The 25,787-nt window shown below is 37.4% G+C and overlaps 1 protein-coding gene across 4 annotated transcripts in view; it reads right to left on the minus strand.

Moving 5' to 3' along the window:
* Positions 1-1,869: 1,869 nt before the first annotated feature.
* The window catches only part of LOC128017696 (cellular tumor antigen p53), a 142,687-nt gene continuing 118,769 nt past the window's right edge, over positions 1,870-25,787 (minus strand). For all 4 annotated transcript variants that reach the window (XM_052603147.1, XM_052603146.1, XM_052603149.1 and 1 more), the window contains exons 6-11: positions 14,764-14,876; positions 8,241-8,350; positions 3,735-3,859; positions 3,539-3,618; positions 3,332-3,435; positions 1,870-3,192 (exon numbers count right to left, since the gene is read on the minus strand). In XM_052603147.1, the coding sequence (XP_052459107.1) occupies positions 3,120-3,192; positions 3,332-3,435; positions 3,539-3,618; positions 3,735-3,859; positions 8,241-8,350; positions 14,764-14,876 (605 nt within the window). In that variant the 3' untranslated portion in view covers positions 1,870-3,119. The remainder of the gene's footprint in view (positions 3,193-3,331; positions 3,436-3,538; positions 3,619-3,734; positions 3,860-8,240; positions 8,351-14,763; positions 14,877-25,787) is intronic.

Here is a 25,787-nt window from a genome sequence, read left to right on the forward strand (position 1 = left end):
GGGAAATATCATTATGAAATTAATGTTTTTCTCAAAAACTCGTTGGACACAATTATTGGCACCCCTAGAAATTCTTATGAGCAAAATATCTCTGAAGTATATTCCCATTCATATTCACAATTTTGAGCACTCAAGCATGATTATAAACATGAAATTATCCAGCCATTGCTTCCTGTTTCACAGAAATATAAAGTGGAGTGAAAACAAAGCTCAAATGCCCTTAATCATCCTTCACAATCAGAAAAACCAAAGAACATATTTCTGATGTGCAGCAAAAGATAATTGAGCTTCACAAATTGGTGAAGTGGCTTTAAGAAAAGAGCTAGAGCAGTGACAATTCCCATTTCCACCATCAGGACAATAATTAGGAATTTCCAATCAACAGAAAATGTTAGAAAACTGCCTGGAAGAGGAAATGTGTCTATATCGTCCTAATGCATGGTGAGGAGGTCAGTTTGAGTGGCTAAAGACTCTCCAAGGATCACAGCTGGAGAATTGCATAAAATAGTTTCTGGTTCAGAAAACCTTTTAAAAAATTGTCAAACAGAACCTACATCAACACATGTTGTTTGGGAGGGTTTCAAGAAAAATTATCCTTGCTCATACAAAAACAAACTAAAGAATATTCAGTTATCAGCCACGACTGGAACTTCAAATGGGACTGGCTTCTATGATCAGATGAAACTAAAAATGAGCTTTTTAGCAGTAAACACTCAAGATGGGTTCGGTGAAAACAGGGATAAAAAGTACCCCATGTGTACAATGAAATCTACAGCTGTATTTTTGATGTTGTGGGCCTATATTTCTGCTGGAGGTCCTGGACATCTTGTTTAGACACATGGCATCATGGATTCTATTAAATACCAACAGATAAAAAAATCAAAAAGTGACTGACTCTGTTAGAAATCTTATAATGGGCCATGTTTGGATCATTCAACCGTACAATAATCCAAACACAAACCTCAAAAACAACACCGAAATGGGTTACTGAGCTCAAAACCAAGCTTCTGCTATAGCCATTCCTGTCCTCTGAACCCTACAGAAAATGAGAGTAGTGAACTGAAGAGGAGAAGCTGGGAATCTGAAGGGTCTGGAGTGATTCTGGATGAAGGAATGGCCCTGATCTCTTGTCAGGTGTTCTCTAACCTCATCAGGCATTATAGGAGACAGTTTTGAGCTGTTAAACTGGCAAATGGAGGTTTAAAAAATAATTCAATAAAAGGGTGCCATTAATTGTCGCCAATGTGTATTAGAGAAAAACATTTATTTCATAATGATATTTCCCCCCATTTTAAATTCTTATTATCCAATGAAAGGATACATTTTTGTGAATTTCTCAAATAAAACATCAAAAGGATTAACAATGCAGATTAATTTTCACAGCCTTATTTGATCATATTTGCCAAGGGTGCCAATATTTGTGGGCGGCACTATATATATATATATATATATATATATATATATATATATATATATATATAATTGTATAAAAAACGAAAAGAAAATATCATACAAAAATATTATAAGGTTAGTTAGATTTGTTTTTTTGTGAGAGCTAATGTTAGAGGATCAAATAAAGATGGAAGGAATGGGTTTTAAGCCAATTTTTGAAGATGGCTAAGGACTCAGCTGCTCGGATTGAGTTGGGCAGGTCATTCCACCAGGAGGGAACATTTAATTTAAAAGTCTGTAAAAGTGACTGTGCTTCTTTTGGATGGCACAATTAAGTGATGTTCGCTTGCAATGCAAATGGTGGTTTTGTTTAAACACTTTTAATTAATGGAAAACTAGTCCAATCCATGACTTCTCAACCTTTCAACATTAAACATTCAAGACTTTAGTTATGAGCAAACAATGAACAACCTCAAGTGTGATACAAGTAAGACTTTATTAACTACATAAACACTTAAACTAGTCTAACACACACACGCAAAAACGCATACAGTGGACATTGGAAAAAGGGTTAAAGCTTAAGCAGTAAAGAAAAGAAGAAATAAAGACATAAAGCTATGGCACAATTTGATATTCAACAGGTCTACAGCCTGAAGGAAACATCAGTTTCTTAGTTCAAACACACCTTTGTAAAAGGTGCATGTGATACTTAATGTATCAATTAATAAGACTAAGTTTGACACTTGAACTTTGGGGCTCCAGTTGGTCTCTGCTGAACTGAGTTGATGAGAAAGACCAGTTTGATTCAGAGGATCTTGATGAATGGAAAGTCAAGGCAGAAGGCCTGGCACAAGCTTAGTGTGGTTTTTACAGCTCTTAGCTCAGCATCTTCTCCTGGAATTTCTGAATCTAAAAGAACCCACCCTGATCTTGTGATCAGTGATCTATGTAGTGTGATGATGTCACACCCTCAGGATTTGATTGAGCCAATGAGGAATGGTACCTTTTGGAAGGAAGTTTCACAGCTCTGTTTCTAATATGGTGTCTTGCATATAGATTGGGGGGTTCAAGAGAAGAATCCTTAAGATTCTTATATAACTAATGTATTGCATAGGTATCAACATAATATACACTCATGTAGATCATGAAAATACAAACTCATAGATACAAAACATCATAAAGATGAGGTTATATTAACTAGTGATCCATCATAAGCATGTATAAAACATTTACAATACACAAAAGACAATATACAAGAATAGTAACAGCATACACAATGCCCTAAAGTATATGTGAACATTCAAAGAAAGGTTTGTCTATGAATTAATTAGAGAAGAGTCCCTTTTTATGTGCATTATGTGTCTGTTTTTGAGAGGCTTGAGTTAAGAGTTGCTTAGCCACATTCCTGGGCACCATAAACCTAGTGTTATCAGATAGTGTGCCTTTGGTTGCTATGATATATATGTGAACTATACATATGTGAACTATGACTATGTGAGTGTATCAAAAAGTATAGAGAGAAATGTTACATTACAGAAGTTTTATTTCAATAATTACAAAGAAAGAAAAATATTAGGCATGCAAAAAAAAGAAAAAAAGAAATTGGAAGACATTTTGGTTGGCAATATACAAGACCTTGAACTCACAGGTTAAATACCGATCATCAGAAAAGCTAGAATTAGACTGTTTTTTTGTGCATAGAAAAAGTAATAAAATGAAAAGCTGTTTTAGTTTGAATCTTTTAGATGTTTTTTGCCACTCTTCGCCTGCAAACTGGCTTGATCAAATGTTATGGTGTTTCTAAGGGAGAGATTAAATAAAAATTAAAAACATTTTTATTTGGTATTTAAAATAAAATAAAAAGAATAGACAAAATATTAACCAATGTTAAAAAAGGGACATAAACAGAGACCCACAAAAAGTCTGTATGGTATCGTACCGTTTTTGACTGTATTTTTCTTGGTCAGCAACAGGCATCATGTGCAAAAGCTCCAAACTAGCGTTAATAGTCCTTAGCATTTCAAAACGCTCCTTACCACGTATCTGGAAAACAAGTTCAAAAAGAACCTATGTATAATCAAAAATTATTTTCATGAAATGTCTTTTTATAAAGAAAGTAGCTTATAAATATTCAAATGTCACATACATGAAGAATGTAAATCTCATCAGCGGATTCAGGTTCAGCTGCAGGGAGCACCTCTTTTAACGGATCCGGAATTTGATGCTCTGGTGTAATAAAAAAAAGGGTTAAGAAATAGCTCATACTACTTAATGGGTTAGGCATTAATTGAGGCAATTATCAATCTTATTTTCACCATATTTAGTTTTGTAATTTTGTTTACTTCTCTTTGTCCCAGTAACTGTCTCCCCAGTAATCTTTTTCAGATTGTCTTCCTCTGTTTTGCGGTCGCGGCCTGGACATGCACACACTCGAACTTCAAAACATTGGCGACCAAGAACCTGTCCACTAAGAACGTAGAACACCACCAAACGGTCAATCCTTGGGCCGTATTCACAAAACATTCTCTCTTACCATGTAGAGTTCTCCTAAATAGCAGTAAAAGTTCTTTGGTACAGTGCCGCCCACAAATATTGGCACCCTTGGCAAATATGATCAAATAAGGCTGTGAAAATTCATCTGCATTGTTAATCCTTTTGATTTTTTTTTTTTTTTAATTCACAAGAATGTATCCTTTCATTGGATAAGAATTTAAAACGGAGGGGAAATATCATTATGAAATTAATGTTTTTCTCAAATACTCATTGGACACAATTATTGGCACCCCTAGAAATTCTTATGAGTAAAATATCTCTGAAGTATATTCCCATTCATATTCACAATTTTGAGCACTCAAGCATGATTATAAACATGAAATTATCCAGCCATTGCTTCCTGTTTCACAGAAATATAAAGTGGAGGGAAAACAAAGCCCAAATGCCCTTAATCATCCATCACATTCAGAAAAAACCAAAGAATATATTTCTGATGTGCAGCAAAAGATAATTGAGCTTCACAAATTGGTGAAGTGGCTTTAAGAAAAGAGCTAGAGCAGTGACAATTCCCATTTCCACCATCAGGACAATAATTAAGAATTTCCAATCAACAGAAAATGTTAGAAAACTGCCTGAAAGAGGACGTGTGTCTATATCGTCCTAATGCATGGTGAGGAGGTCAGTTTGCGTGGCTAAAGACTCTCCAAGGATCACAGCTGGAGAATTGCAGAAAATAGTTGAGTTTCTGGTTCAGAAAACCTTTGAAAAAATTGTCAAACAGAACCTACATCAACACATGTTGTTTGGGAGGGTTTCAAGAAAAATTCTCCTAGCTCATCCAAAAACAAACTAAAGCATATTCAGTTATCAGCCACGACTGGAACTTCAAATGGGACTGGCTTCTATGATCAGATAAAACTAAAAATGAGCTTTTTAGCAGTAGAAAAACATTTATTTCATAATGATATTTCCCCCATTTTAAATTCTTATTATCCAATGAAAGAATACATTTTTGTGAATTTTTCAAATGAAACATCAAAAGGATTAACAATGCAGATTAATTTTCACAGCCTTATTTGATCATATTTGCCAAGGGTGCCAATATTTGTGGGCGGCACTGTAAGACTTTCCTCTTTAAATCTATTTACAAAGAGACCTACTGTTACTTAATAGGGAGACATTTTAAGCTAACCTGAAAGGATGGGGTTGACCTCATTTTTATAATTGAAGTCAACAAGCTTACTATGCCCAAGGGGAAGTCGTGGCCTAATGGTTAGAGGGTTGGACTCCCAATCGAAGGGTTGTGAGTTCTAGTCTCGGGCCGGACGGAATTGTGGGTGGGGGGAGTGCATGAACAGCTCTCTCTCCACCTTCAATACCACGACTTAGGTGCCCTTGAGCAAGGCATCGAACCCCCAACTGCTCCCCGGGCGCTGCAGCATAAATGGCTGCCCACTGCTCCGGGTGTGTGCTCACAGTGTGTGTGTGTGTGTGTGTGTGTGTGTGTGTGTGTGTGTGTTCACTGCTCTGTGTGTGTGCATTTCGGATGGGTTAAATGCAGAGGCTGAATGTCACTTCACAGTAATTGGCTGATAGGCGATGGGTCAAAAAGTGATTTGATCCTAGAAATATTGTACAACAAGCTATCATGTTTCCATATTCAAGGATTTTAATAATGTTACCATATTCAAATACAGATTAAAATGTAGGATAATTAAAGGGTTAGTTCACCCAAGAATGAAAATGTTCCCTCCTGGTGGAATGACCGCCCCAACTCAATCCGAGTCCTTAGCCATTTTCAAGAATCGGCTTAAAACCCATCTCTTCCATCTTTATTTTGACCCTTTAACCTTAACACTCACTATTATAATTCTATTCTTAACAAAATCAAACTACCTTTCTAATCTTTTTGTATTCTATTTTCTTTTCATTTATGCAATTGTGTGTATTGTGTGTAAAGACCTCTAACTCTAACTATATTCTTTTTTTATTCTATCCGTTTTGTTTTTATTATATTATTTAAAAGCCCATGCTACGTGTACTGTGTTAACCTAACTGAGACTTGTTATATATAGCACTTATATTTCATTGCTCTTTTTGTTGTTTTTGATTACTTCCACTGTCCTCATTTGTAAGTCGCTTTGGATAAAAGTGTCTGCTAAATGAATAAATGTAAACGAAAAATGTAAGAATGAAAATTAGTCCATCATCTTCTCACCCCTTATAGCATCCTAGTTGTATGTGACTTTCTTCTTTCAGAATAATCCAATTGGAGTTATATTTAAAATTGCTGTTCCAAGCCTTTCAGTGGTGTTAAAGGGATAGTTCACCCAAAAATCAAAATTATGTCATTAATAACTCAAAACCCGTGAGACCTCCGTTCATATTCGGGACACAGTTTAAGATGGCTGCCCACTACTCCGGGTGCTCACAGTGTGTGTGTGTGTGTGTTCACTGCTCTGTGTGTGTGCATTTCGGATGGGTTAAATGCAGAGCACAAATTCTGAGTATGGGTCACCATACTTGGCTGAATGTCACTTCACTTAAGATATTTTAGATTTAGTTTGAGAGCTCTCAGTCCCTCCATTTTTATAACTATGTGCACGGTATACTGTCCATGTCCAGAAAGGTAAGAAAAACATCATCAAAGTAGTCCATGTGACATCAGAGGGTCAGTTAGAATTTTTTGAAGCATCGAAAATACATTTTCACAGTTCTTTTACAGTTCACCAAATCAAATTGAATCGTTTTAAACGTTTCACATCTCCAGTACGTATTAATCCACAAATGACTTAAGCTGTTAACTTTTTTAATGTGGCTGACACTCCCTCTGAGTTCAAACAAACCAATATCCCGGAGTAATTCATTTACTCAAACAGTACACTGACTGAACTGCTGTGAAGAGAGAACTGAAGATGAACACAGAGCCGAGCCAGATAATGAACGAAAGATTGACACTTTCACAAGTCAAGAACAGGTTGCATCGGTTTTCGGATCACCAGTAGTTCTTTCGGACAGTTTGATTCAATAAACCGGTTGAAGAAAACGGTTCACCGGTTCTTTTGTGCTCGACGTAATGGCGTCATTGTCGATGATTGCCCTTGATTCAAGCCTTCGATTTACCCGCACTCATTCAACCTTTAGCACAGAATCAGTTCAGAATCAATCACCAAAAGAATCAGTTCAGTTCAGACACTCTGTGTGTCACTCTGCTTCACAATGAATCACACATGCCCATTATCATCAGCTCCTCGGTTCTCGAATCGGTCACGTCTGACAGAAACGGTTCTTCACTCGAGAACGAGTCAGTCTTTTGTTCGTTATCTGGCTCAGCTCGGTGTTCATCTTCAGTTCTCTCTTCACAGCAGTTCAGTCAGTGTACTGTTTGAGTAAATGAATTACTCCGGGATATTGGTTTGCTTGAACTCAGTGGGAGTGCCAGCCACATTAAAAAAGTTAACAGCTTAAGTAATTTGTGGATTAATGCGTACTGGAGACGTGAACCGTTTAAAATGATTCAGTTCGATTTGGTGAACTGGTTCAAAAAGATCCAGTTACATTGAATGATTCGTTCGCGAACCAGATATCACAAACTGCTTTGTTTTGAACTGTCTCACAACAGACACGGAAGAGAAGACAATGCTGAATAAAGTCGTAGTTTTTACTATTTTTGGACCAAAATGTATTTTCAATGCTTCAAAAAATTCTAAGTGACCCTCTGGTGTCACCTGGACTACTTTGATGATGTTTTTCGTACCTTTCTGGACATGGACAGTATACCATACACACAGTTTCAATGGAGGGACTGAGAGCTCTCTGACTAAATCTAAAATATCTTAAACTGTGTTCCGAAGATAACAAAGGTCTCACGGGTTTGGAACGACATGAGGGTGAGTTATTAATGACAAAATGTTGATTTTTGAGTGAACCAACCCTTTAAGTATATGTTCAGTAAATTGTCAGCCTCTTACACTTCTGCATCTTGTAATCAATAAGCGGATATGCATTCAAGCAGCCTTTTATTAATAGACTAGAATAATCATGGATGAAAGCTGATAATAAGACATTGTACATTCAACATACAAGAAAACCAAACTGGCCACAAGAATACTTGAAAATAAGGACATAGTTAAGGGAAAAGGGAAATTATCGTATTTACATTCCAAGATGGATTGCCGGCAGCAACCATTTTAGGATTATTTGTGATTTAGTCAAGGTAAGGATTTAGGCAAGTTAGGAGCTACTTTTAGATGTTTTGTGAATACGGCCCCTGATCTCCATTACTGCCAGAAACTTGGACAACACCCTAAGGATGGAAAGGAAAAGAAGAAAGAAAACAGAAGAGAGGGACTCACTCAAATGTCTCCATGGTCAGTATGGTGAAAATTGGCCTCCTATTCATCCCACCCATACAACTGCTGTTGCACATAAAGTTCAGTAGTATGGTAGTTACCACCGAACCCACCTATATGGACAGAGCCAAAAATACAAACAGTAAAGTTATCTATCCACAACTTGGACACCACTGAGAAGATTGTGTCAAATATATATTTAGTTGTTGACTATCACAGCTAACTATGTTGTTTGAATAGTCAGAAGGTTGAACAGGACTTAAAAAATTTGGTCTTTATGTCTGCTGGACTATGTGAATAATATTTCCATACCTGGAACTAATTTGTTTGGTCTATATTGGTTTGTTTAACGCACCTATTTTTATTGTAAAACAAATGTCATACAAAGTACATGTCAATGTTTATTTATATGATGACCAAGTAAATTGTTTTTTCTTTGCTAATATTAAACGTTTATTTGTGGCACAGTTCATTCATAGTCATTTCCCTTTTCCTTTGTTTCATTTGATCACCCCCATATAGCCAAAATGGCATGATCATAACCCCCTGCGAATATTCAACTGTGAGATTGGTAGTCAAACCAGGCTCCTTCTATCCAAGCATTGAATCTTCGACTATTTGGGGTCACCCACAGTATGTATATAAGAAACAAAAACATACAAGAAACAAACAAAAGATCTATGTGTAAAATTAAGACTGAAAGATACTTTTGCATTAAATAATTTTTTACGATTAATATATGTATTGGAATGTCTCTAGGTAAATTTGATATATTGCATGGTGCTTTTTTTTGTGTCTGCATGCATATTATGATGTCCATGGTGAATATTGGTGATTTAATCGGTGCAGGTGTGCACTAATCAATGTGGCACTGACGAAGAGCTTTTGTCTTGAAATCGTTTTGCACTTTTTACTTGTTTTAATGGCCTCTGACATTCAAATATTTTTTAAGGCGTTACCCCTGCATATAACCGTGTGCAGATTATTTTCTGCTGGCTTAATTTTTCTTTGGATCTGTGCATTGTGTGACTTGATTTTGGGCATCTGGTGCTGCTCCTCTTCTGTGACTTTATTCCCTGACCCCTATGACAGGAATTCTTGTTTGGTTCGATTCACTTCTAAAAATTCACCTCAAATGAGGTGGTTTTCCAAGCTCTCTGAAAAAGGAGTAGGCTATTTCACAAAACTGCAATGGAAACTTTTTTTTCCCACATTTACAAGTTATGTGGTGTATTTAAAAATGCCATTAATGCATGGATAACCCCTCATCTACACTGCACTTCTGCAGAGCATTATGGCTCAGACACAGCCATGGAGCTGATCGCGGCCACTCTAGTCAAAGCTTACATTTATACCAGTTGTGTCGTGACCAGTTTAAGAAGTGGTTCTCCATGCTACTTCGCTAAATATACACATATCCTTTGATTAATGCGATGTCTGTGATATATGTTAACCTACCAACATCAGTTGCCATAATTTATTGTGAGAAAAAAAAAAATTTTAGTTGCATAAACACCGGTTAATGGAAAGGCGCCATTTCACAATAGATTTTTTTTCATTGCCATTTATAGAATATCGCAAAAGCTTTGTGCAAATTTGTGACCCGTCATGGAAACCAGTGACACAAGTCGGCAGCACAACTTTCGAGCAAAATGAGAAAGAAGCGTTTTTTTTTTTCAAAATTGGTGATTTTCGTTTTTTTGCAGAATCTGTTAGTTGATATCACAATGAAGCCTCTCTGTGTTTGAGATAGCAGTATTGGTATATTTAAGAGCGTACATTTTGAGGTTGAAATCAGCTAGTTTGTCGGAGATTCTAGCACGCAGTAGGGGTGTTTCATTGTCTGTCTGTATTTCCATACTGGATAAGCCGGCTTTTTTTTCTTTTGTTATTGCCCCCGCCCTCCGGGGTAAGCGTGGCTACTTAGAATGCAGCGCTCTGGCCGGCTCTAGCGAACAAGCGCTCACTGATTCTGAAGACGATCTGAGCGAATATGAAAGCGGCATAATAAGACTGTATAATATCCCTAATGAGCGAAGATGACGACGAGGAAGAATGTATTGGACTGGCGTCAGACGAGTTGGACCGTAAGATATCAGAGGCTATATCGATAGTAACATTTGATGGGGATAAAGACAGAGAAATGGGGAAAATCCGTAACATTTAGAGGCAAACAGATGCAGAGTGCAAACTTCGGATCTGCAAGAATACTTTTCTGTTTTTTATGGGGTGAGTTTCCATAAACATCAAAGTTTGTCGTTTTGTGTTCATTCTAAGAACACACGTTATCTCATGTTTAGTCCATGTTTAGACCTTCCCATATCTACCTATTGTTATTAGCTAGCTCATCGGTTATCACAGAATCCTCTTAAAAAGTCCTAATGCTACACAATGAAATAATTTTTATAAAAGTCAAAAAAGATAAATTACTGACATTTATAATGCACATTCTCCTTTATTATTAATAGTATGCGGTCCGATTTTTCCCGTTGTGTCTGTCATTGCTATGCAGCGGGTATGGCTTATCTAAATGAGATGTAAATGAGCCCCATTGTCACTCGCAGCAGTGAGAACTGCACAATCTTCAGAGGCTATTTCTGCTGTTTGAGTTTTTTTGAGTGCCTACCTTCAAATGGCCACAACTTCTCCAAATATTATCAGATTTCCATGTTTTACACATCGCTGGAAAGCTTGGAGACAACACTTTCAGAATCTGCGAATAACTCAAATGCCCCAGAACCGACTTGCGTCCCTACTTTCTGTGATTGGTAACATTTGTAATGGAAATATATATTATGTCACTGACAGATTCAAATAAAAAATGAGTGGGCATGTTCCAGAGAGTATCCTCGCAGTCTTCCTCCCAAAGACTTTACATGGGTCGTGTGAATTGGTCGGCTCCAGAAAAGCCTGCCTGCAGCCACTTAGACAAGTAGTAATTTTGGCAACTGTCAAGGCCATAGCCAACCTGGTGGTGCTGATCAAGGAACACTGACATGGTCACATTCCTCGACTCCACTGTTATGCCCACAGGATTATTTGGCCATGATGTGAATGTCTTTGCTGAGAGCTTCACAGCGAACAGTAGTCATCACAGGCTATGCGTCACTTCCTGCCAAAGCCTTCTAGCTCTGAGGCTGGTTCAAATCAACAGAAGGCATCATCCTCCCAGCAGCTTAGAAAGCCTTTCCGGCCTTCCACCTAGCCTCAGTCTAAGTCTTAGCCTGGGCCCCATCATTGCTTGGATGGCTAAATCCTAGCCATTTTTTAAGCACCAGGAAAGAGCTACATTGGGCCCTTTACCACAGAAGCCTTACTGATCTCAGGTTCATCCTCAATCTCAGACACCTGAATCATGTGCTGATGAAACACCCATTCAGGCTGTTGACTTTGAAACAGATCCTCAAGCATACAGTGTATGCCCAGGGGATTGGTTCATAATGGTGAATCAAAAAGATGCTTACTATCACATCCAGCCCCTCTTGAGATCCACATTCGAGGGGGTGGCTTATCAATGTACAGTCATGTACAGCCTTTCGGAATGTGTCTTGCCCAGTGCACTTTTACAAAGTGCATGGATGCAGCTCTTTCCACTTGGAGGCATATGGGAATTTGCATCATGAATTACCTTGACATTTGGCTTGTGTTAGCCAGACAGAAGCAGGAACTTTTCGTTCAGAGATCACTGTTTTTCAGCCACCTGGAGCACCTTGGGCTAAACATATAATTATCACTGAACATAATCAAAAAATTACATTAAAAAAGTTAACAGCTTGAGTGTTAATTTGTGGATTAATGCTTATTGGAGATGCGAGACAGTTCAATCAATTCAGTTCGATTTGGTAAACTGGTTCAAGAAGATCCAGTTACATCGAGTGATTCGTTCCCAAAACGGATATCACTAAACTGCAGTGTTTTGAACTCTCTCACAAAAGACACGGAAGAGAAGATGATGCTGAATAAAGTCGTACTTTTTGCTATTTTTGGACCAAAATGTATTTTCGATGCTTCAACAAATTCTAACTGACCCTCTGATGTCACATGGACTACTTTGAATATGTTTTTATTACCTTTCTAACCATGGACAGTATACCGTACACACATTTTCAATGGAGGGACAGAAAGCTCTGGTACTAAATCTAAAATATCTTCAATTGTGTTTCCGAAGATGAACGGAGGTCTTACAGGTTTGAAACGACATGAGGGTGAGTCATTAATGACATAATTTTCATTTTTGGGTGAACTATCCCTTTTATGTGATGACGTAAGAAGCGCTGTTTCTGGGTCGAAGCCTCAACTCGGTTCACTTGAGAATACTACCTCAGCAGCCATTTATGAGCACTGTTTATTCATATTAATAATTTGAGCTAAACGCTTTCAAACTTACGGTGTGCACTACAGTCTCCGTGTTCACAGAGTCCCAAACACAAATAATATTTATATTAATTTATTTATATTTTCATTGTCTGGCTATCTGGGACTTCGGTATGGAGTTAAAGATTAGGATTATAAATATTTCAATAGTATTATATCACATTGTGGGTGTATATTAGCACCTTTTGTTGTTTTCTTGTGGTATCTTGACACATGATATCAGACTTAACAAGCAAATAGCCTGCTAAACAGGCTAAAAAAAATAATAATAAATACTACTCTCTCTCTCTCTCTCTCTCTCTCTCTTTCTATATATATATATATATACATACACAGTGAATGCACCTCTGACAGTGCACTAGAATGATCAAAATAAAATTTTGTGAATACATGTGAATTCTGACAAGACAGGAAATCGCTCTTTCCCATTTTTTTCAGTGACAAATGAGAATGGCTTCCAGATGTTTGACTCTCGACTTATCTGTCCATAAAGACTATAAAAAGTCGGCCTCCATGTATTTCACAACACATCAGCATGTGTTTCTTATTAAGTGGAGGTCATGTTTCAGGATTCTTTATCTTAGCAAAGTCTCTGAAAAACTGATTTTAGATAGGTTGTAGTTTTGGAAAATACTGGCGCCAGAGAATAAATAGTTCCTGATGATTTCAAACCTAATTCTTCACCGTAATAATTTTGCAGTTAACATGTCTCTTTTTCTTCGCCACCTGTTTTTTCTGACCCTGCTGACCCAATTAGCATTTCGCTGTCCAATGGTCATGCCTTAACTTCGCAAATTCTAATATTGCATCTTTCTCATGGTCATTTAATAACTGATTTCTTTCAGAGTTAAATCTTTTTTTTTTGCCTCATTTTATCTGTAAAAGAAAACCTACCTAATAATTATGCACACCTGAATAGTTTTTCACTTTCAGTCTTCATGGAAAATTACATATCACTTGTAAATGGACTGGACTGCATTTATATAGCGCTTTCAACAGACCACATGGCCATCCAAAGCGCTTGACAAGTTGCCTCACATTCACCCATTCACACACCCATTCATACACCGACTGCGGTGTCAGCCATTCAAAGCGCCATCCAGCTCGTCGGGAGCAGCTGGGGTTAGGTGTCTTGCTCAAGGACACCTCGACACTTCGTCAGGTGGAGCAGGGGGATTGAACCACCAACCTTCCAGTTTGTAGACAACCTAAATGAACCACTGAGCCACTGCCGCCCCATGTAAATGATCAAATATAAAAGTAATAGTTGTTATAAAGACTGATGTGGTTTGGTAAAATGTGATTGGAAAAAAAATATGATCAGAATATCAACGTGCCTAATAATTATGCTTGCACTGTAGACGGCCATCAGAACAAGAGCAAGGGAACCAGACAAGTCCTCTGCACAATCTGACCTGTGTTGCAGGCTGAAATCAAACACCACAGTGCTGGTTTTGTCTGGCCACTCAACCTTTTTTCTCCATTTCTGTAACCGATGGAGTTTTGGTTGCTGCTGTCACCTTTAGATTGCTTTGTTGTGGATGTTTCATTTCTGGCAATACTGTCGTCTTGATTGCGCTGAAACTGGAAGAGAGCTGAACTGGATGATGACATCACTGAACCAACTGAACAACTGACTTTAACTGAAAAATGTCAGTTGTCCTCTTGCATTATTGACAAACTTTTTTCCTGTTTGACACTGTAAAGCTGCTTTGAAACAATATGTATTGTATAAAGCACTCCATAAATATGGGTGGACTTGACTTGAATAATGGTATGATTGTAACTAAGAAAAATGATTCTGTTTTTGTAAAAAGAAAAATGTTAGGCCTCTCTTTACTGATCAACTAAAATGACTCGCCTCTACCTTACACCTACCAAATTTGACAAAATGTGGGAACCAGTTTTAGTTTCTTGTTAAACAAGATCTAAGATTTTGTTTCCTCTCTTTTTTTCAATTAACAATTTATAAATTATAATTTACATTTTTTTTTCTTTACATTTGTTTTGGATTTTGTAAAAAAAAAATCAAGTATTCCAAGTGACTGTAATTTAATAATACCTATATTTTTATGTATAAAATAAAAACACAAAATGTTTTATGTAACAAGACCAAAAGGCCAATAGATAAGAATTGGTGAATCTGAGGTACCTGTGGGGACTCGTAAGGCAGCGTCACACTATGCCTCCTGGTGTTTGGATCCTCATGATACTGGACTCTCTGACTGCCCTCCACACGGATGAGATGGCTACGGTGGGAAACACCTGATAAAAGATGAGGCCAAACAATATAGACAAAATGAATAATAGGGTTGGGCCGAGACGGAACAGAACTCACAATTTCGAATCACAATACTGATTTCACTATACAATTTTTTCACATTTGTTATTATTTTTTATTTTTTACAAAATTAAAGACAAATTATAAATAAAATGGTGTCCTTTTATTGTTGCTCAGACAAAATAATGCACATTTCTTAGTGAAACAGATATGTCCAAAAAAACTAAATTGAAATGTTTAAATCAACCCCAGACCTAATCAAATAAAACCAAAAAACAAAATAAAATAATAATAATTAATGGCCATAACTGTGTATATACTGTGTGTGTGTGTGTGTGTGTGTTTTATATTTTTATATATATATATATATATTAGAGGTGGGCATAGATATTTTTTTTTTAATCTAGATTAATCTCACTGTGATCTCGAAATTAATCTAGATTAATCTAGATTAAAATGGCTAATTAGAATTCTGCCGACGCCATTCAGAATATGTGTGTTACCCAAATACAATTGACAAACAGTAAGTCTTTGAGAAGGGGTTTATCAAGCTAGATAGTGCATTAGAAATGTACATCTGTTTCCAAAATGCATCACAAACTGCTTGAAAAAGCTGTAAACTAATTCCACATTACACAAGGTGCAAACAACCGTACACCTGTTTCACACATACTCCGTCTGCAGTGCGTATGCATTGCATATTTTTTTACAAACCCATGTTAACGGATTCCAGTTGTGTTCCAGGAGCATTGCGTCTGCAAGCAGTGCAGCGATTGTTTACGTACCGGGTAGCGAACTGCAAACGCGTCCTGTGTGAAAGCACATCGAGTCGGTGCTGCACCACATACATAACTCACACTGACTGCATACGCACTGCAGACGGATTATGTGTGAAACAGGCATGAGCAGGGCGGTAGCTTGGGTCAGCAGGGACCCGGTGAAGGTTGTATCAGTGGGCCCTGTTTGAAATTGTTAATTTGAATGTTCGTTTATTTTTAATTATTTGTGCTATTTACACAATGTTTACGTTTTTTTTTCAAGTTTGTAGGTGTCAAGGTACAGAAACTAAAAAATTAAATGTAAAAAAGCACTGGATAGTCTTCAATGTAAAAATGAAATATACAATCAAACCTACATTTATTCAGACACCTTCAACATTTCTCACATTATTACAGTTTTGCTATATATATAAAAAATATATCTGGTGTCTGAATAATTTTTGTTTTTATTTAAAACTACAAAGTATTCAAGAGCAGTGAGTGATTTTCATTTTCATTTTCTTGGATTAACATTACAGCAGCCAGTAGCTAAATTAGGCGCGGTCACTTTAAGGGACGATGAACGCATTCCAATATAATACACATCCCATTTTTTTCCTCAACTGTTTACTTTCACTTAAGAAATAACTGACAGTTTTTTCGAGCATAATTTCCAAGGTGGATATTTTGACATATTTCGTATGTATTTGTCGGCACTAGAGCAAAAATAAGCAAATTCGATGTTCAAGCGTTTTGATCAAAACACTTGAAAACGCTTATTTTTAGCGTCTCGAGACACCTTTCTCTGCGTGAGCCCTGAACACCAGAACACCGCGAGCACTGAATTGGGCTCTTTCACATCTTTTTGTTTGTTCAAACTGCGATTTGTATTTGCTCGTTCAGGTGCAGTAGGGACTTCGAGGAGAACTTCGCAGAAGAGCTAGGTTCAGTGTCCCGGTCCGTGATACTACTAATAATAATAATACGTTTTATTTATATAGCGCCTTTCCAGAGCTCAAGGACACTTTACAATAAACAAACAACAATAAAGGCAATTGACAAAGAGAGCAGACAGAACAACAGTAGGCAATTGAGAGTGAAAGTACAGTAAGTGAGAAATTGGGTAGATGGGGCAGCAACCAGCAGTAAAAAAAAAAAAAAAAAACCTAAGAACTATAACATTCAGAAAATAGGTGTGTTTTGAGCATGGATTTGAATTCAGAGATAGTGTTAACAAAACGGAGTGATTGTGGGAGAGAGTTCCACATTTTGGGCGCAACAACACTGAATGATCTGCCCCCCATTGAAGCAAGGCGATGCCGAGGGACAACGAGAAGGCTGGAATCAGCGGATCGTAAATAGCGAGTAGGGATGAAGGGGAGAAGCAGGCTACAGAGGTAGGGGGAGCAAGGCCGTGCAGAGACTTAAAAGTGAGAAGGAGAATTTTGAATTTAATACGGTAAGCCACAGGAAGCCAGTGAAGATCATGCAGAAATGGGGAAATATGTGCAGAACGCTTGGTGTGGGTGAGTAGTCTGGCAGCAGAGTTTTGAATGTATTGTAATTTGGAAATGGAGCTAGCTGATAGGCCAATGAAAAGTGCATTGCAGTAATCAAGACGTGAGGTGACAAATGCATGGATGACAGTTTCAGCTTCTGAGATACTGATAAAGGGACAGAGCTGAGCGATACGACGTAGATGAAAGAATGCCAATTTAGTGATGGAATTAAAGTGAGAGTGGAAAGATAGAGAGGAATCAAAAATTACACCAAGATTTTTAACAGTACTAGATGGTTTGATAAGAGAGCCAGCGATCTCACAAGTGAAGTTGGTATAAATTTTATTAGTGAGTGATGAAGGTCCAGTGAAAATAATCTCAGTTTTGTCCATGTTAAGTTTTAGAAAATTTGAATGAAGCCAATCTTTTATTTCATGTACACAATCAGAGATTTTGTCAGTTGTGAAAGATAGAGTTGATGTACAGGTAGTATATAATTGAACGTCGTCAGCGTAAAAATGATAATTAAAACCATGACGGCGGAGGATCTGACCAAGAGGTATTATATAGATTATAAATAATAATGGCCCAAGAATGGATCCCTGAGGGACACTTTGCTTCAGGGGAACAGTGGGTGAGTGAAAATTCTGAAGTGAAATGTAGAACAGTCTGTCAGAGAGATAAGAGGAGAACCAGGAAAGACAAGCACCAGAAATACCCACATCCGAAAGGCGCAAAATGAGTAGTTGATGGGAGACGGTATCGAACGCAGAGCTGAGGTCGAGCAGCAAAAGCATAGACAGAGAACCATAATCACCAGAGAGAAGCAGATCATTCAGTACCTCAACTAGTGCAGTTTCAGTACTATGCAAAGGGCGAAAACCAGATTGAAAAGGATCAAAGAGATTATTTTCAACTAAAAAAGACTGAAGCTGGGAAGCAACAGTACTTTCCAGTAATTTAGCTATGAAGGGGAGATTTGAAATGGGACGATAATTAGATAAAACTGAGGGATCAAGGTTTGGTTTCTTGAGAACAGGGGTAACAGCTGCAGTTTTGAGTGACAGAGGAAATGAAGCAGAGGTAAGAGATGCGTTGATGAAGTGAGAGATAGAAATAACTGAATGGCAACGTTTCAGTAGAGTAGTAGGAGCAGGGTCAAGATGACAAGATGAAGGGTTGGATTTCAAGATTAACTCGGAGACAGAAGAAGGAGTAGACAGAGAAAAAAGGAGCAGGGATTGACCAGGTTGATTTGGCAGATAACTAATGTTAGTGGCATCATTAAAGAGGCACTGGTTTACGGCATCTGTCTTTTCTAGCATGTGAGCCAAGAATGAAGTGCAAAGTTCATCAGAAGCTAGAGCAACATGAGATGGAGGTTTGGTAAGTTTATTTATTGTGTTGAATAATGCTTTTGGCCTGTTGCTTGATTTATTAATTGTAGCAGATACAAAACTGGAGCAAGCCAAATTCAGGGCCAATTTATAATTCTTGATATGTTCGGTGAATTCCAAATGGTGAACAGTCAGGCCAGTTTTCCTGTAGTAACGCTCAAGCAGTCTACCAGTAGCCTTTAAGATGCGGAGCTCAGGAGTGTACCAAGGAGACGAATGTGTGGAAGGGACACTTCTGGTCTTGACAGGAGCATGCTTATCTAAAATATCTGAGATTATGGAGTTATAGTTGGATAGTATCAGTGAGGGTGAGGAGATATCAAAGACATCAGAGAGATTAGAAGAGGAAAAGGAGGTACAAAATAATGCAGTATCAACAGCTTTGAGATTGCGGTAAGATATGACAGTTGTAGAACAATTCTTATGCATAGGCAGGCTGAAGCTAAAATCAAGAAATTTATGATCAGAAATACCAGTGTCAGTAGAGGTGATGGAAGAGATATTGGCCTTTGATGTACAAATCAAATCAATGGTATGACCATGGGTATGAGTAGGAAAATTAACATGCTGAATTAGATTAAAGCATTCAAAAATAGAAAGTAACTGGTTGGTGTTAGAGCAAACAGCATCAACATGAATATTAAAGTCACCAAGCAGTAGAATGGGAAACAACAGTGAGCAGGCAAGGGTCAACAGTTCACTGAGTTCAGAAAAGAAGTTAGACAGGACCTTAGGAGGTCGATAGAGCAAAATAATTATGAGAGAGTCAACCTTCAAAACCATGTACTCAAATGTATTGGTGTAGTGAAAGTCAAGTTGCTTGATATCACAATGGATGATAGCGAGACCACCCACTTTACCATGAGGTCACGGTCTGGACAGATAATTAAATCCATCTGGTGTAAGTAGATTTAACTGTAAAAAATCTTCAGGAACATGCCAAGTTTCAGTGAGAAGAAAAATGTCAAGGTTATTGTCAGTGATCATTTCATTGAGGCTTTGTCCGAAATTGATCGACAGTTCAAAAGGGCAAAGTGATGATGCGAGGGATTCAAATTAGGTGTATGTTGCTGATCGCTATCAGTGAGATAGATCAGAGAACGCTGAATGGAGGGACCGCCAGGCAGTAGTCTTGGCATGGAAGATAGTCTATTCTATTGTTGGTCCAGATGCAAGGAGGAGAGTCAGGCTTTGAACAACTCAAGGAACTCAAGAGTGTGCGCCGCGAACGATGTGTGTATCTTGGGCGACGGAGAATCCCTAGTCTCTGACAGTCTTCATACGTCACCGAATCAAGACGCGGCTGGCAGTTAAAGGCCCTCAGTTGTGATGTAGAATATTCCATATCCATCACAGATGTAAGACAAAAAAAATAAAAAAATAAGGCGGCGGAAAAAATAAAAAAAATTTTGCACAAGGCATGTTGATACTTGGCTCTCTCTCTATCCGCACCGAACACAGCACGTGAGTAACCAGCTACTCTGTTCAGATTTTCCACGTATTGTGTTTGAATGCTTTAATGTCTAAATCGACAAGCGGTAAGGCTTAACACGTGAAAAAGATTCGCTTTCATGACGATGCACAGCAGTGGCCCGTCAACTGTCCTGAGCATCTTTTTAGGCTGGCCTCAGCCAGTCGGTTATATAAAATATCAAGGTGAAAGTCATCATAGCTTGCTTAGTATAGACCCAGCTCCCAACCCAACTTTGAGAATAGATTAACGGTGATATTTTTTTATCGCCCGATAAGAGTCTCGCGTTAACGCAGCATGTTAACGCCGATAACGGCCCTCCACTAATATATATATATATATATATATATATATATATACAGTGGGGATCGAAAGTTTGGGCACCCCTTGCAGAATCTGTGAAAATATGAGTAATTTACAAAAAATAAGAGAGATCATACTAAATGCATGTTATTTTTTATTTAGTACTGTCCTGAGTAAGATATTGTACATAAAATATTTTAACATTTATTCCACAAGACAAAAAAAATGCTGAAATTATTAAAATAACCCCACTCAAAAGTTTGGGAACCCTTGGTTCTTAGTACTGTGTTCTGTTACCTGATAATCCACGACTGTCTTTCTGTTTTGTGATGGTTGTGCATGAGTCCCTTGTTTGTTCTGAACAGTTAAACTGAGCATCGTTCTTCAGAAAAATCTTTAAGGTCCTGCAGATTCTTCAGTTTTCCAGCATCTTTGCATATTTGAACCCTTTCCAGAAGTGACTGTATGATTTTGATAAGGATTTTTCCAGACTGAGGACATTTGAGGGACTCAAACACAACTATTTAAAAAGATTCAAACATTCACGGATGCTCCAGAAGGAAACAAGATGCATTAAGAGCTGGGGGGTGAAAACTTTTGGAATTTGAAGATCAAGGTAAATTGTACTTAATTTGTGTACCTTAATTTGGAAACATACAAGTATCTTCTGTTGCTTACGAAGGGCAGAACTAAATGGAAAAAAAAATTATATTTCAACAAAATAAGACAAATTTGGCCATCTTCATCGGGTTCAAAAGTATTCAAAAGATCCTTTTCCTATTTGGCGCCTAAACTCTGGAATAACCTACCTAACATTGTTCGGGAGGCAGACACACTCTTGCAGTTTAAATCTAGATCTATTTAACCTGGCATACACATAACATACTAATATGCTTTTAATATCCAAATCCGTTAAAGGATTTTTAGGCTGCATTAATTAGGTAAACTGGAACCGGAAACACTTCACATAACACCGTACTTTCTACATCATTAGAAGAATGTCATCTACGCTAATATTTGTCTGTTTCTGTCTTATTCCGAGGTCACCGTAGCCACCAGATCCAGTCTGTATCCAGATCAGAGGGTCACTGCAGTCGCCCGGATCCAGTACGTATCCAGACCAGATGGTGGATCAGCACCTAGAAAGGACCTCTACTGCCCTGAAAGACAGCGGAGACGAGGACAACTAGAGCCCCAGATACAGATCCCCTGTAAAGACCTTGTCTCAGAGGAGCACCAGGACAAGACCACAGGAAACACAATCTGACTTTGCTGCAGCCTTTTCTCCATTCTGTCACCGATGGAGTTTCGGTTCCTTGCCGCTGTCGCCTCTGGCTTGCTTAGTTGGGGTCACTTCATCTACAGCAATATCGTTGACTTGATTGCAAATAAATGCACAGACACTATTTAACTGAACAGAGATGACATCACTGAATTCAATGATGAAATGCCTTTAACTATCATTTTGCATTATTGACACACTGTTTTCCTAATGAATGTTGTTCAGTTGCTTTGACACAATGAATTTTGTTTAAAGCGCTATATAAATAAAGGTGACTTGACTTGACATAATACTGTGGAATATGCATAAAAATTTATGTCCACGGGAGCACTACGGAGGTCCCGCTGAATAAATTGTGAATTGACTTTTTTATGAGAAAACCTCCCAGTTGCCATTTATTCAATGCGCACTTCCTAGTGGTTCCGTGGACAGATAAATATTAGCAACATCGTGGTTGAAGTCTCATCAGCTGTACTCAGCATGCTCTGAGGAATCAACTTTTGTAAGTTTTATCCAATAATACTGTAGAATTTCCATAGAATTTTTTTGGGATTTTGGTTAATTTCCTCACATATGGTGCATGTCCACCCTCAATTTATTTGACGGCATATGTGTCCACTTGCAGTTTATTAAATAGCAACTCTATTTAACTTGATTTATTTCAAATATGTGCAATAGTGTTAATGGAAACACCTCTACTGTACTCAGCATGCTCAGCAGAGGCCATTCATTTAAGTTTTTTTACATAATACTGTAGAATGTGCATAGAAAAATCATGCATGTACGGGCTCACCAGCAATGAGTGACTTTAGTAAAAAGCTGAACGGTGAGAAATATGCATTTAAAAGTCATAAATATAAGTGGAATATATCAAAGTATATTCCATATATGTGCCAATCTTCCTGTTGCCAACAGGTGGCGCTACCATTATAATCGAATATTGGCCTTCAGGCCAGGACTCTTATCGAACGTGAAGTTTGGGGAAGATCCAACATTTTATGCCTGAGTTACAACAACTTCTCTTGCTGTGGCGAGACATCAAATTTTGTCATGGCGCCATGGACACACCCTTTAACAAAAACTCAAGATCTCCACAATTTAACATTGCAAAGGCCTTTAGATTAGACTGACCAAAATAAAATGTTGATGTCATTAAATTTCTAGGAGTAGTTTGTTACAACGTAAAACATGTCACTTCCTGTTGCCAGCACGTGGCACTATGGCTATAACTGAAAATTGGCATTTAGATCTGTTCAGGTCAAGAGTCTTATCCAACATATGAAGTTTGGGGCAGATTGGTCATTGTATGTCTGAGTTACAGCAACTTCCTTTTTCATGGCGAAACATCAAAATTTGTCAGGCCGCCATAGACACACCCTTTAACGAAACCTCAAGATCTTCAAAATTTAACATTGCAAAGGCGTTTAGATTACACTGACCAAGTTTGGTGTTGATCTGAATAAATCTCTAGGAGGACAACCCCTGAAAATGGCAAAAACAACACCAATTTTGCAAGGAAAATTCTAAATACTCCGTTGAATGTGTATAGGTGGCGCACCATATGGACTATTGGCCTGTAGATGTGTTCAGGCCAGGACTCTTATCAAACATGTGAAGTTTGGGCAAGATCGGACATTTAATGCCTGAATTACAACAAGTTTTAGTACAGTAAAACATTACAATAGAACATTTCACTATAATCTATAACCTACCAGTCAACAGTTTTTGAACATTACGATTTCTAATGTTTTTAACCTGTTAACTGTCACCCGTCCGCTCTGTGGGACGCCTACATTTACTTCACTATATTACAATTAAATCTAATCTAATCTTGACAAACTATATGTCGTTGGAAAGTTCTAAGACTCCCAAATATATATTTTGTCAATGTTTTTTGTTAAAAATTATGTAGGAAAAGTAATAGATTAATTTATAACAAGAGTGCACCCTCAAAAATCTACATTATAACAGGAATTTTGACCTTTGTTAAAAAAACAAGACTTTGTTGTCTTTTTCTCTATCACATTTTAGAAATCATGAGAAATTATATATCAACTGAAAACTTAAAATCTAAAAATTCATCCTTTAAAACTCATTTTAAAATCAGACATTGCATTACCATGTAAACGATAAAAATTTAAGTTTGGATCGTGCACTACAAAGTCAATGTTCAAAAATATGAGCGACAGTTAAGGGGTTAAAGAAGTCTCTTCTGCTCGCCAAGCCTGCATTTATTTGATCCAAAGTACAGCAAAAGCAGTAATATTGTGAATATTAATTTAAAATAACTATTTTCTATTTGAATATATTTTAAAAGGTTATTTATTCCTGTGATCAAAGTTGAATTTTCAGTATCATTACTCCAGTCTTTAGTGTCACATCCTTAAGAAATCAAATCATTCTAATATGCTGATTTGCTGATTATCTATATTTAAAACGGGTACATTTTTTTTCAGCATTCTTTGATGAATAGAAGGATCCAAAGATCAGCATGTATGTCCTTGAAACATTACACAGTATATCATAAAAAAAAAGGTTTTAGGAAAATAAATTATAGAAATTAATATTTTTATTTAACAAGCTTTAAAATCTCAAATTACATTTTGAAATATATTCAGAGAGAAAACAGTTATTTTAAATAGTCTAGTAAAAATATTTCTGTTTACTGTTTTGCTGTACTTTGGATCAAATAAATGCAGGCTTTGTGAAAAGAAGAGACTTGACTGGTAGTGGATATTATAGGCAACTTTATTCAACACGTTATATAAATATGTTATTATTCTACAAACACTTATTTATCACATAATAACTGCCTTATAGTTTGTATACTGTAATAAATCTATGTCAATTAGCACTGTTTTGTTCATATACTGTATCACCTACTGGAAATGACTTGAAAAACCATATATTGTCACAATCATATATTAATGTCTTTGTGTTTCCATAAGTTTCAGTTCTTCTGTCAAAACAACTGTTTTCATACAGCGATAGCTGGACGCTGTTGCCCATATTAGGAGTTTCCCGTAATGACTTTCTGCGCGAGAGCGCGCTCCGGCTTCGAGTGAATGAAACACACACTGCAGGAGAGTTTAGCGCTACGTTAAGTTCATCTTCTTCTGGGTCCTAATAAAATATCAGGTCATGCGCAGACTATCCCGTCTCTGAGTTTAAATCTTTATTTATTCACACCAGCTCTTGAAAACCTCTATGCGAACACATTTGACTGAAAAAAGTGTGGGGGACAAATTTTCATGATATTAAAAGTGGGGGGGACACGTCCCCCGTGTAATCTATGCCCCTGCCTGAGTATAAGTTGCATCAGTCCAAAAATACGTCATGATGAGGAAAAAAAACAAAAGTTGCACTGGACTATAAGTCGTATTTATTAAGAACCAAGAACCAAGAGAAAACATTACCGTCTATAGCCGCGAGATGGCGCTCTATGTTTTCAGTGTAGTCTACAGGAGCATTGAGCAGCATAGAGTGCCCTCTCGCGGCTGTAGACGGCAATGTTTCTCTTGGTTCAGTTCTCTTAGCTAATTTCTCTTGGTTCATGTCAAATTAATTTTGATAAATAAGTCGCACCTGACTATAAGTCGCAGGACCAGCCAAACTATGAAAAAAGTGTGACTTATAGTCCGGAAAATACAGTGTGTGTATATATATATAGATATATATATTAGGGCCGGGACTTTAACGCGTTAATTGAGATTAATTACACAAAAAATAACGCATTAACTAAGATTAATTAATTACAGAAAAAAAATCCTGCATTTTTAATAACTTATTTTTGCACCGCGGAACGTTTCTCACTGGATGAGTTTCGGCGGACCGATTATACTGGAGCACCAACTAGCGTTCGCATATCACCGCAGCACATCGAGTCTCAAGTATCACCTCAACGCAAAACATATAACAGCTAGCGTGGACTTTACACTTTATGTTGAACTATGTATTATTTTGTTGGTGCAACAGTTTATGTTGAACTCTTTATTGTTTTGGCCAAGGTTATTGAGAGTTGGACTTAGTATGTTATGGCCTCTGAAGCAACAGAGAGATGTTTTCTAATAGTCAGTGTTTCCAATGTTCTGAATGTAATTGACAGTATTGTGTTTTACTTAAAAAAACACTTTACAGAAGGTTCCAGCACCTATAAGCTTCCTGAATTTCTGAAATGTACTATTT

This window comes from Carassius gibelio, chromosome A7, assembly GCF_023724105.1.
Source record: "Carassius gibelio isolate Cgi1373 ecotype wild population from Czech Republic chromosome A7, carGib1.2-hapl.c, whole genome shotgun sequence".
In the NCBI taxonomy this organism is placed as follows: domain Eukaryota; kingdom Metazoa; phylum Chordata; class Actinopteri; order Cypriniformes; family Cyprinidae; genus Carassius; species Carassius gibelio.